General features: G+C 47.4%; 1 protein-coding gene across 1 annotated transcript in view; it reads left to right on the top strand.

Annotated features, from left to right (window-relative positions):
* Positions 1 to 13634, top strand: part of LOC138568869 (brain acid soluble protein 1-like) — a 53849-nt gene that overhangs the window by 19493 nt on the left and 20722 nt on the right. Inside the window, exon 2 of the mRNA XM_069646650.1 lies at positions 6798 to 7384. Within this exon, the coding sequence (XP_069502751.1) occupies positions 6798 to 7384 (587 nt within the window). The remainder of the gene's footprint in view (positions 1 to 6797; positions 7385 to 13634) is intronic.

The raw sequence follows: 13634 nt of genomic DNA, 5'->3' as shown, positions 1-13634 counted from the left end.
TACTTTTCTGAGGGCACCGGGGACCCTCTCCCATAAAAGAATGTTAACCAGCTGAGCACCCATGGTCTCACCTGTCACTACCGCAAGAAACCCATCCCCGCCGAGGCCTACAGCAGCCAGGCGCCTCCTCCTGGGACTTTCCCTCCTATGCTTGCCCCCTCTGAAGAGAGAATTGCACTTTGCTACCCTTACCCTCTGCAACCTCCCTGTCCCTCGCCCGTATCTGTGCAGAGCTGAATGTGGGTCGCCTATCCCTGCAGAATCCCCCCCTAATCAAAGTTCATATTCCTATGTTTAAATCCACCCAGGGTTCTGTGCCCCACCTGCTTACTGTCTCTCCTGAGGCTCTGCACCTCTAACCCTGTGCTCCATAGCTCTCCTCGGCCTCACTGTGCACAGTCCACCTTGTGCTGCCTCCCACTTACGCTCTTCACACTGTGGCCCCACACCTAAATGTTTAATTCCTGAGAGGGAAAGCCCCCACCTGCAAGGAGAGGGCACACACTGGCTGCTGGCAGACCCCCATGCTGCTGATCTGCATGGAAGGGGCCCCCCGGATAATGCTCAACGCACCGCTTCTTTACTTGAGTGCGTGACGAGCGTTGCTCATTCGTGGCTAGTCATGTTTACTGCTGTCATTGGCAATACTGTCGCCGTCGGGGGCATCAACAAAGCCGACACATAGAATTGGGGATGCAAAAAGTGCTGGAGGCGCAAAGTGCTTGTGAAGCAAAAAGGAGCCGAAGGTGGCTTCTGCAGGGCATTCCTTTTTGTGGTGTTGGGTCCAAGAGGACCTAGGGATGCAGCAAGGAGGCGCAAAGTGGCACCAATTCTCCAGAACAGGGGGGTATGTTTAGTCACTAGTCAAGCATGGGTCATGGCCCTGTTGACATTCTCCGCAGAATCAAGGCTGTGAAGTCAGATGCCTGTGCGTTATGTTATGGCGCTGCAAGGGTTCAGAATCTGTAATACTGCGCCAGAGAATAGCACACACATCAAATGACCTCTGCACCCAGCAGCTATGGCTGCTGCCTTTCCCATGGGAGTAGAAGCTGCCCCCCATCAGCAGACTGGCTGGCTAAGACCGCTTCTGCCCCCGCCCAGCACTTACAATGCCAGGGCACCCTGGTTGCAGCAGAGACCACCCAAGAGGGATTTTGTGAGGCGGGGACCACTGTTGCTCGTGAACCCCCCCTCCTGAGCCCCGCCTTCCCGACTTTGGTTTTAATTGATTTTATTGAAGATTATAGCTCCCAGAATGCAATTAATGGAGGAAAGGAAGGTGCCCAGCTTGGCATCTTTCAGAGGGTGGGTTTTAGCACTCGAGCCTCTGCAAACAGGGAGGTGGTTGTACAGGAATTGGGGGGGGGCTAGAACAGAAGCACTGGGCAACGCTAAGAGGCAGGCTGGGGGTGAGCAGTGCCACAGGGACACCCCAAAGCAACATCCAGATACATTGTGTGCCAATAACCACTGCAGAAAAAAGATTCCGAGAGATGCACAGAGTGAAAGCAAAGTGCAATGCACACCAAGGGGTTACACGCTGCCCATTTCAAAAGGCTTAAGGGAGCACTAGTTGAGACTGATGATAAGAGTGTCTGGTCTCTATGGTCTCGACCAGTTACCCTCGATTACCAATGCCCTGCCACCCATACCTGCTGTTTAATACACATGCATTTAACGTATAGGGCCTGATTCGCAGAAGCGCTTTATAATGGTGCAATCCAATTCGAAAGCGCTATGTGAATCAGGGCCCTACCACTTGCTGTAATAGAGCCCTCTTCAAAAAGAAGTTACGTTGAGAGCATCTGTGGTGAGCTTGGAGGCCAGGCTCTTGCCTGCTCCCTTGCCCAGGAAGGTCTTCTAAGCGCTTGTGCACCAGTGCTCTCTTGCTGTGACAGTCACCTGAACACGTAGTCTCCGGAGAATGGCGTGGCGCGTGTCATGGACACAGCACTAGCGGAAGCAGCGGGGGCTGGTACTAGGGCACCAGCGAGAGGCTGGGGTGCACTTGGCTCCCAGGGAGACCCTGGGAGGCTGGGCAGCCCCCCCCCCCCCAGCCCCCTGGTGCCCGTCCCCTGGCTCTGCCACTGCCGCGTGCCTCTGCAGGCATAATGCCGCGTCTTGCGAGGATAGCTCAGGGGCAACATGCATGCCTTGGAAGCAAGACGACACAAAGCACCACAGGTTCGATCCCTGGGTTTGCGCTTAGAAACCTCTGGGTATTAAGCGCATTATAAATAACCTGTCATATCACATCACCCGCGTTGAATGACAAAAAAATACTCTATGGCCCAAAACATAATGTCTGTTTTGGGTGAGAAATACTGTTTTTGTCCTAGTATCATTCGTGACATCTCTAAAATGAGTTTCTTGCTATCCTGTGACATTGGCTGTGTGTGATTTTGACCGGCAATACGATGCTGACACCTGATGCAAGTTCTGTGGACGTAGAGCCGGGCCCCTCCTACAAAAAGGATTCGTCTGAGCTCATGGGCACCCACTGGGAGGGTGAACCGTGGCAGCAACTGTGTTCAACCGAGATCAATGAAGTGAAATGCTATCCTCAGTCGCCCTCTTGTGGCCTTATGCTAAAATAGCAATACAAAAGAAAACGAGTGTGACAGAAGTTATGTGGTATCTGTATAAGTGGCTGCCACTGGCGTGTGCTTGAAATGTTTTATGTTGTTTTAGAGTGCTGCAGTCGATAGTCTGGACATACATGTTAACCTGTGCATTGTGGGAAGGAGAATGCAAGATGTGTGTGTTATTGACCATACGTCATGTGATAGGTTATTTATAACGCGCTTAATACCCAGAGGTTTCTAAGCTCGCACTCGGGGATCGAACCAGTGTTGCTCTGTGTTGGCTTGTTTCAAAGACGAGCACGTTGCCCCTGAACTATCCTCCCGAGACACAAATAAACAGAGCACTTCTTTGCAGGCAAAGGACATTGCCTGGTGCTGTGAATGTACGACCACATGCAAATGACAATTTCGGGATCTATCAGAAACATACGAATCTTCGTTCTGTACCTGACAGACAGTGACTATACCCAGCATATGGGCACTTTTGCTACTGGCCTTTGCAAGCAACCCTCGCCACGCTTTCTCACTTTGCCGCCGCCGCAGCCGGCTTTTCTCTCTCTCTCCCACCCCATACAGCCACATTGCACATCTTACGCAACCAGGCGCTGGGACTTGACAGATGAGGGCAGGGAGTAATGTAGACACTCCACGCATTATCAGGAGCGAGATGCAAAGGATTATGTGATCGTGAGCCTGGAAGCATGAGCTATGGAAACACCAGGCGCTCATCTCACCTTCCTTAACATGTGGATTGGGACCCGCCCCAACCCTCACCGAAATATTCATGCAAGTGACCTGATGTGGTCACCTAAGCAGGGGAAGGAGCTCTGCTGTGTTATAACTATCAGTTAATTAAAGGTTCTGCTGTGAATCCTTCCCAATGCTTGTAGTGCTGTAAAGCAAGTGACTACCGTATTGTTGAATTATTTTTCTGACAATGGAAACAAAACTGTCCCACGTGGTGCACAGTTGTTCCCTTGTTTGTTCAGGTCTATTTTTGTCATGTGTTTACAGAGGTCTTTAAGAGTGTGTTTGCTATTTTTTGTCCCCATTGCTTCGGCTTTGAGGTTGACTCGGCAAACCGACTGCCCAGTAAGCAACAAAAAAAAACCATTCAAAGACACATCCTCATGCGATGAAAGCAACTTCTCCAAGTGTAATCTCACTAACAAATCTCGCTGTTGTATTGTTGCAATCAGTGGTCGAAGTGGGCGGTCGGGAGCGGTGCTCCTCTACATTTTTAAATTACGTTTTTCAGCTTGTATACTTTTATTTTAAAAAGAAACCGTTCCGGTTGGTTTTGTTTTAAAATAAAAGTGTAGGAAGACGTTGCAGCTTGCACTTTTAGTGCACTGCACTGAACATTCCCTTAAACAACAGGTGCAAGTGTTTGGGGGTTTGTATTGTGTGTGGGAGAGGGCGTGGCGATGGGGTTTGTGGGGAGTGGGTGCAGGCCAGCAGGGAACATAGTTCCACTACTTCTTTTTGTACACTTCGACCACTGGTTGCAATCCCTTGACGAATTTACAGTGTCTGCGTCCAAGACCTATCGTTTCCTCCAGTGCAACTATGGAATCAGAGGCTGCCGTGGCAGAAAGTGGCCACTAGAGGATAGCATTGCCTTATGTTGGGGAAGAAGGGGCCCGCTTGTTCATTTTATAAGCGAATTTACGACTTCTATGATAGTCGAAAAATGAAATGTTTAGTAAGGCTCTCCAAAGGCAATGCAATGTACGTTTAAATCATGATTCGATTTCAAATAAGTACAACTCATTTTATCCTGATATTATGGAAAGGCAGCATAAGATACTACACATTTTAGCAGAGAGAAAAGGCTGCCTGCAAATGGGACTGGGATGATGGCAACACGCCAACTGGTTTCGGCGCCTTCGCAAACTAAGGACACGATGAACACAGCTTCCGGCAAAGAATCGTAAATAGCAAACACAAGTTTAAGAACCGATGAAGGAGCAGGGAAAGGAAAAAAGAGCTCAGAATTTTAGGTTTAATTTGATATTTTTTATTATGCGGGCCAAGCCCTAAGGCTGTCTGGAACACTGAAAAGTATTGATGAAATCCGAGAAACAGAAGAGTGGCGCAGTTATTACTCACAGTCATGTGTACGGCACATGGACAGTGAAGTCATTATTAGCAAATAATGGCCCGCCCTTGGTTACTGTGATATGGTTTGTAACCATGTCTTGGTAGTTCGAGCGTCTCTGCCAGTGTAAGGGAAGCTTAATCTTTTCGCGAGAATGGAGGAGAGGACCCCAGACACATGTAACCATAGGCACAGAGGCGTGGCTGGGGGGGGGTTTGAGGGGGCTCTTTTTTAGTTGTGGCCCCGAAGAAAAGCTCAGGGACTACAACCAAAAGGCTATAGCTAGCCCCGAATCCCGCCATTAGCAGAGCCCCTGATCTTTTCCAGACCTAGCAACACCCTGATAGGCACAAAACCCCATTGGGCTATCTGAGTTCTAACCGTCGACATCCTCGAAATTCTGGGTTGTATACATCATGGAACCTCGGTGTCCTGCAGTGTCTGGAACACAGGTGCACGGCCAGCACCTAAACAGGGCTGGGTAATTACTTGTTTAAAACATGGTTTGTCATTATAAAATCACTTTCGTATGTGTGAATGCTCGGATTACATAACGGTAATCTTCATTGATCCTATTCCTACTCGTCCTCGTCAAAGTACTCACCAATGAGGCTCTGACTCCCTCTCATTAAATACCCCCTCAGGAGGTATAACCTCCTACTTATCCATCATGCACCAGTACACAACAAGTGTGGATCAACTTGGGCCTGTCCACACCAAACGAGGGTGCAGAGGGTGGACAGTACTGTTACGAGGAAGAGAAGGACTAGGTGTAATGAAGATTACTGGTAAGTATTCCAAGCATTACCTCCACGTCCCTCTTCTTCGTCCCAGTACTCACCTATGAAGCATACCAAAGGCAACAATTGGAGGGCCCAAGAAACAGGAAGTGGCTCCATCGGTAACGCAAAAACTCCCGGTTTATTTTAGCAAACAATCCAAACAACATCACAGTTTTGTCACAGACAGTCGCCCAACCGCAAAGGAACCATCTCTAGGGTGACCCACATTCAACCTAAAACCTAGGTATTGGGATCCGCCCAAGTAACGGCACTGCAAATCTCCTGCAACGTAACCCTTTGTCCATCCCTCCAGGAGACCGCCATACCCAGGTAGACCAACCCTGTATACCCAAAGGAACAGGAAGACGAGCCGCCAGCTAAGTCATTTCAATCACTCTCCAAATTCACTGACTAGTGGACACAACAGAAACTTTTCACCACGCTCCAAAGGCCCCAAAAGTCACTAAAAGGCTATCAGATCATCTGACAGCAGCCGTCCTGGCCCTGTATTCCATGACTACCCTCCTCACATCCAAGGAGTGCCAAGCCATCTCTGCTGGGGGCAAGGGTTCATGAAAAAATGGCTGGAGGACCACCTCTTGAGACAAGTGAAATTTCGAGGCCACCTTAGGCAAAAACCGAGGATCACATCTCAGGACAAGACAGTCAGGAAGGATATGTAATAAGGGGGGCAACAAAGGAGGTTTCCAATTTCGCCCAGACATTGCGCCGAGGAGATGGCAACCAAAAATGCTGTTTTAAGCGTTTAAACATAAGAAGTTTAACATCCACTGTGCTGAAGGGTTCAAACACATTCGATTGTAGGAAACGTAAAACTAGTGGAAGCTATCAAGGAACCTTAACCCAAGGGGGGCTGAGAAGAAGCCAGACTCTTTAGGAAACGGCCCACCAGACCCAGATTCAACAACGCAACACCCAAACCTTAAAAAACGGTCTTCAAAGCAGCCCATTGAGCCGTAGAGTAGCAACCGCCAAACCTTTATCAAAATCGTCCTGTAAGAACTCCAAAACACACAGGGGACCCCACAACCCTGAGGTGAAACCTGATAACCTTTCAGAACCGTCTGAAGGGTCCATGCATCGGAAGACCATTTTTCCCATAGCGGAAAAAACTGCCGGAGCTAACCTCCCACCAGACCACTGTAATTGTCAGGGCTTCAAATGACAAACGGAAGGCCTCTGCCCCCTAGTTCGAGAACAGAAGCACCTTGAATGATGAACAAGACCTGGCCTGGCACCAGAACCTCTGTGGCTGAGAGTCATGTTGTCAGGAGCACATTTTCTAGAGCTACTCCTTTGTGACAGCAACACAGAGAGGAGGGGTCTGCAACACCAAACAATGAGTCTCCCAAGGAGGGGTCTGCAACACCAAACAATGAGTCTCCCAAGGAGGGGTCTGCAACACCAAGCAATGAGTCTCCCAAGGAGGGGTCTGCAACACCAAACAATGAGTCTCCCAAGGAGGGGTCTGCAACACCAAACAATGAGTCTCTCAAGGAGGGGTCTGCAACACCAAGCTATGAGTCTCCTAAGGAGGGGTCTGCAATACCAAACAATGAGTCTCCTAAGGAGGGGTCTGCAGCACCAAGCAATGAGTCTCCCAAGGAGGGGTCTTCAGCACCAAGCAATGAGTCTCCCAAGGAGGGGTCTGCAGCACCAAGCAATGAGTCTCCCAAGGAGGGGTCTGCAGCACCAAGCAATGAGTCTCCCAAGGAGGGGTCTGCAGCACCAAGCAATGAGTCTCCCAAGGAGGGGTCTGCAGCACCAAGCAATGAGTCTCCCAAGGAGGGGTCTGCAGCACCAAACAATAAGTCTCCTAAGGAGGTGTCTGCAACACCAAACAATGAGTCTCCCAAGAGGGGGTCTGCAACACCAAACAATGAGTCTCCCAAGTAAGGAGGGGTCTGCAACACCAAACATGAGTCTCCCAAGGGGGGGTCTGCAACACCAAACAATGAGTCTCCCAAGTAAGGAGGGGTCTGCAACACCAAACAATGAGTCTCCCAAGGGGGGGTCTGCAACACCAAACAATGAGTCTCCCAAGTAAGGAGGGGTCTGCAACACCAAACAATGAGTCTCCTATGCACACACATTATTGACTTGTTGCTCTGAGAAGAAACAGGCCATTGGCTTCATTCTGAGTCTGTCTCTGTCCAAAAAAGAGCAACATTTTAGACACAATGGTGTGTATTCTTGGCATAAAAAGCTATAAAAAATACAATTATTAAACTCTGCTAACATTGTAAACTGTCTCTCTTTAAAATGTAACATTGTTAATTTCTAACGATCACTCCCAATAGAGATTGTTGTCCTAGTAAATATGTTAGATGTGTCTTATTGAGGAAAGCACATTAGGAAAATCAGGTATAACCCAATATCTTATTTTCTTACAGAAGGTGTTCATTCCAAGATGGACTCTCGGGTCCACAGCAATGGTACTATATTCAAAACACCTCTATTTGGAAGGAGAAGAGGACCAATGGCACCAATGAGATTTACAGGCTTCATTGCATAACATCAAAGAGCTTTTTGGGAACCTAAGAATGGCAACATATATTTAGATTTCACAAATATATCCGTAATAAAAGGAGTGCATGCTTGACTCACTAAGTACATGACACGCACTGGTGCTCATTTCATTTTTGTAAACACTCCTTCCTTTGAAGCCAAATAGTTCACCGGATTGGAGTCTGACAGCGTGTAATGAGGCTGTGGGCCTTCCCAGTCCCCAATGCAAAGATATCATTACAACATTTATTAAGATCCCACAATTTGATTCAGTTGCTTGCTACCTCCATTCTGACTGCCCACTGGCTCCACAAAGGCACCACAACCTCTGCAAACAAAGGCATAAAGAAACAAAAGAAAACCTGGCGCATCCGACCTGGTGCTCCTCAAGGAACTTGAGCAACCCCTGACAACTCATCAACACAGCCAAGGCCTACTATTATCAGAACACCATAACAGATGCCAACAACAAACGAAGATCCCTCATCAAAGCAGTCAAGCACTGCATCAACCCGCTACCCACCCCTGCAACACCACACTCCATCGAAAAATCCACCACCATCAACACTTTCTTCATCGACATAATCAGACGGATTTGCCAACACATAGACACCAGCTCTGCATCCACAGACCCACCTCATGTCCCTCCTCATGAAATCTCCACACCCTGGACAACATTCTAGACACTCTTGACAGAGGACCTGGCAGAAACCCTGGCCATCCTCAAATCCACATTGTATACAGACAACATCCTCCCAGCATCCAATCTGTTGACCCTCCCCGTAGAAACTCTCCTTCCCTACCTGGATATTATAAACAGCTCCCTAACTCAAGGCACCTTCCCATCAGGCCCAGCTCCAGCAGGGAGGTCAGGAGGTCCTGGCCCCCCCAGAGCCAGCCTCTGGCCCCCCTAGAAAGGAGGCCATGTTAGTGGCGTTATACACCACTGGTAACCGAGGGAGTGGGGGATGTCACTCTAAACATTCAGCAGCAACCTCAGAGACATCATTCTGAGAGGCTAAATTGTAGGAGGCCTGCCCAGGATTTGTTTTCTTGCCCTAGACAATGATTTATGCGTCACAGCCATAAAAGTACAAATGACCAGGGAGATGGAGGACCATTCACAGTTCTAAGTGAGGTAGCGCATTTATTCAAGTTGGTTGCCTACAACTATTTTTTCAAACCTAAAATCACAATTTTGGTTTCTGTACTTTAAAGTATGTTTATTTTTTGTGGGAATGTAGTGGTTTTTCACATCATGCTTAATAAAATGGTTAACTATATCAAACAAAAAATGACAGGTAAAGTTGCTTGAACACAGATTTCTGCAGAAGGTGCATCAACTGACGGGGGGCCCTGACAAATTGCATTCAAAGTATATATTCTGCTGCATTAACTATTTGAGCATAAGTGAAAAGATAAGGTTGGTAGTAAAAACAATGTAATTCTGGAGGGGAGGGTGTAGTAAAATCAAAAAGTGATACATGCAATGCCTTGAATTAAACATACCACTACCGTTGCTCTGCACAACATTCCATGCCATCATTCTGTAGTATGTCTGTGTGATTAGACAAGGGGACAAGCCAATAGCAAATTACTTTTGGTGCTGCCACGATAAGGTGCAGTTCAATGTCAATTGCTAGGCCGTGTTCCATCTGCACTGGAACACAAGCAACCAAATGAAGGGCTTCTGACATTATTGACAGGGTCAATGCTGATATGCAAAAAATGGCATAGTAGGCTGGCCCGAGCAATGACAGTGGTACTAATTGATTCAGAGATGTTTTTCCTATTAGGTACAACAGAATGCATGCTGTGGAACACAGATAGGATGGCAATAAAATGTGAGGAGTAACAAACATCCTATGGGTGTGTCTGGTCATTTACCCACCTAATGACTAGCCATGGCTATGTCAATGCCTCACCACCAAAACCTAACCTTTATAGAACTCTTTGAGCAAGCTCTATCACAAAGTAACACCCAACGTGTTGCTGTATAGGGCCAGCCAGTGTTATATCTAAGCATTCTTTTCAGTGTTTAATTACTTAATTGCCTCTGTAAATGAGCTTCTTGTGCAGTACAATTCTCTTAATGTGTGTCTTCAGCCAGTTGATTTTATAAGCAATATATTTGTCAATGCCTCTGCGACTTGCTGTGAAGTCCTGTCGTAAACAAGCAATCACAGACCCAGCAGCTTTGGCTTGCATATAGGTATTAGCAGACATTTGCCAGGCAATGTCATCATATGCCCTGTTACTGGCACCATTTTCCAGCTGTTCCCATCTTATGGCCAGGTGGTACCCTTATGACAGTGCCTTGCAAATGTCTATCCATGCATAATCAAAAGTCCAAACTGTTGGCTCTGCCAATGCATGCTGGCTTCCGTTTGTCTCCCTAAGTGAATGTGTATATGCCCAGATGTGGGTGTCTTGCTTGCTATGCTTAGGGAATCACGCTGCACTTCACTGAGCTGGTCCAACATGGCCCTACCTGAAAATGGTAAGGCTAGGTTGGCAAGTATTGACCAGTTTCTCATGCATACTTACCAGTGGGGCTCCCACCTAAATAGAATGTAACTTTGTTTGGAAGCCTCATCTACTCCGACAGAAAGTTTCATGATTCAAACTGATAAGTACTGACTTGATAACCTCATTCTGTTTGAGTAAATTCACAGAGTTTGCATGCAAACAGAATATGTCATGTGTGTTGTGGGATTTGTTTGGAAAGTATGATGTAAATCCTGGGTGTTGGGTGTTTATGCAGTGCCGGAAATGAAACATGAACACCCGTAAAAGAACAAAAAAGAAGAGCGTTTTCCACAATGTTGCGGGGAAAGTATAAAAAGTGCACATCTTTTATAACTAAAAAGCAGTATTTAAATATTTTCTAAAGAGTGCAATCAGAGTTGGAAGTAACATTTGGACTAGGCTCAAATTATGGCTTTACCAGTTGACCAAAATGTGTTATCCTGTGCATATTTGTAAATTTCACTATGCCTTACATGTTAAAATGAGGTGCCACTAGAAGTGATTCAGTTCGCATTATAAGCTATTCCAAAAAGCCTCACTCATGGTTTAATAGATGGACAGCACAGGGATTAGGACACACACACATCTAACTTTGAAAATATCCGGGCCACATTTATTGAACACAATTGTGTCATTCAATAGCAAATAAAAGTAAACACATCAAACAAAGAGTCATCATGGACAATTACATATTATAACCAGTGTGTTAACAGTATGAACCAGACAATGATGTACAGGGGCACGCCACACCAGGAGCGATACCACGGGGCCGCAAACCCCTCAACCAGCACTGTCTGCCTCTTGATGCAGCACTTACAGCCCTAGCACTCCATTTCACTCTCAACTCAATTAAAATGTGCTGCAAAAATGCAACAAAAAATAACATTTCGCTTTTAAAATGTAATATTGGACATGAACCATTGGTGGGAGACATTCAGAGTGGGACTACTGTTGGGGCTCAGTTGGAAAGGAGGAAGGGGGAGGTTGTGGAATGGGTGGGTGAAGGGAGGATTGTATACATGTGTATGTTATTGGAGGATATGTTGTTGTGCTCGAAATATTGTTAAGATCATCAAGACTACCTGTATTGATTGGACATGGTATGTTCTGTTCTTGAAATGTAAAGAAGTTTGTAAGGAAAAAAAAATGTTTTTGTAGGAAACAAAATCTCCTATTCCTTGCTTCAGTATTCTGGGTGGGGGGTCTATCTTGCACAACAAGATGGAGGGACCACAAGCATCTCCTCCAGGGCCTGCTGGAGTAGCCACAGTGCTCGGGAAGGTATTCTTGAGCGGATCTCATCTGAAACAGTAAAAATACTACGGTTCTCACTGCTCAGCCCTCTCGCAGGAGGAGGAGGCGGCATCACCCTCAATTCTCCCAAGCCAGTCCAGGAAAGGCATGCTGGGTGCTGGTGTGACTAGGTGAGAGGGGAGGTAAATGGGACGGTGGTTAAGGCAGCTAGGAAGGTGACTGGATGGTGAAAGGTGAAGGAGAATCAGATATAACAGAAAGGGGAGAGCACATGGGAAGGGAAGATCGGTAGATTCATGTTGCAACACTGTTTTCCTTGCTTCTCTTTTGCTATGTACAGTGTATTTTTGCAGATCTGGAAAGACATGTATTGCTAGATCATGGATCTGGGAAATGTAGAACAATATCAGCACTTTGTTTAGGGTACTCCTAGACCCAAACCCAATGGAATGTGGGCCCCCCGATCACAACCCTGGCCCCACCAGATGAAAATTCCTGCTTCCCATCGTCCCTAAAGACAGGACAAATCCTCCCTCTACTAAAGAAACCCACCCTGGAACCCCAAAACCTAGGTAACTATCGCCCCATGACCTGTCTTCCCTTCCTAGGTAAGATCATCAAGAAAGGGGTAGTCACACAACTGCAGCAACACATCAACACTAACAATCTCCTCCAAACCTACCAATCCGGGATCAAACCCAGATGCAGCACAGAGACGGAAACCATACAGGTGGTCGACGACGCCCTGAACATCCTTAATGATGGCTACCCCTGCCTTCTGGTTCTACTTGAACTCTCGGCCGCTATTGACACAGTAGACCACCAGGTGCTTACGGACACCCTACATCCGCGTACGTGGATCAAGTTCACGTCCTACCTCACCAACCGCCAGCAGTTTGTTCATATGGACTTCTCTTAAACGCCAATGCTACCCATCTCCTGTGGATTCCTGCAGGGTTTCATCCTCTCCCTGGTGATCTTCAATCTATACATGGAGTCGCCGGGAGCCCTCCTAGCCACACAAAACACCCACATCCTCCAAAGCTCTGATGACACACAGCTATACCTCAAGATCGACTCCATCAAGGACATCCATAGGCTCAAAACCTGCCTCTCGCTGATCCAGTCTTGGATGTCCAGTGCAGACTCCAAGACTGAACTCCTACTGCTCACCAACAACACTGAACACCCAGACATACAGACCCGGCCATCAACCATGAACTCTGAGGGATTCACAACTGAGCTCACCTCATGCGCCAAGTTCCTCGGGTCCCACATCAACAAGCACCTCTCCTTCAAGGCACACATAGCTTTGAGAACTCAGACAGCTTGATATCAGCTCTCCCTCCTGTGGAAAGTCAAGCCCTTCCTCCCTCCAGACAGATTTAGATCCACCGTTCAAGCACTGGTTCTATCGCACTTGGATGAGACAATGGCCCCTGAGAAGTGTCCTACATAGAGCTGCACGCCTCAACAAGGGTCTATGCAGATACGACCATATCCCCCGGCCCTCACCGACCTTCACTGGCTCCCACTGCATGCACAAATCACCTTCAAATCTTGCTGCATCTTCTATAAGGCTGTCGCCCTCAAGTCATCCAGCTACCTTGCAGAGAAATTCAGCAGCTCCGTTGGACAGCGCACCACCAGAAGCCAGGATACGTGCAGACTTGAAATCTATCACTGCAAAATAGAAAGGCCCAGAAAACCAACCTTCTCTGGCTATGCCACAAAACTATGGAACCTCCTCCCCATCAGCATCAGACTTTCCCCCATGTTCCTACAATTCAGAAAAGTACTCAAGAACCACTTCTTCAAGTAGTCTCGCCTCCTCAACACCTAGGCCATCAA

This window comes from Ambystoma mexicanum, chromosome 2q, assembly GCF_040938575.1.
Source record: "Ambystoma mexicanum isolate Mex_15411 chromosome 2q, UKY_AmexF1_1, whole genome shotgun sequence".
NCBI lineage: Eukaryota > Metazoa > Chordata > Amphibia > Caudata > Ambystomatidae > Ambystoma > Ambystoma mexicanum.
The sequence above is the reverse complement of the archived record's forward strand: the minus strand, read 5'-3'. Positions and strand labels throughout refer to the sequence as shown.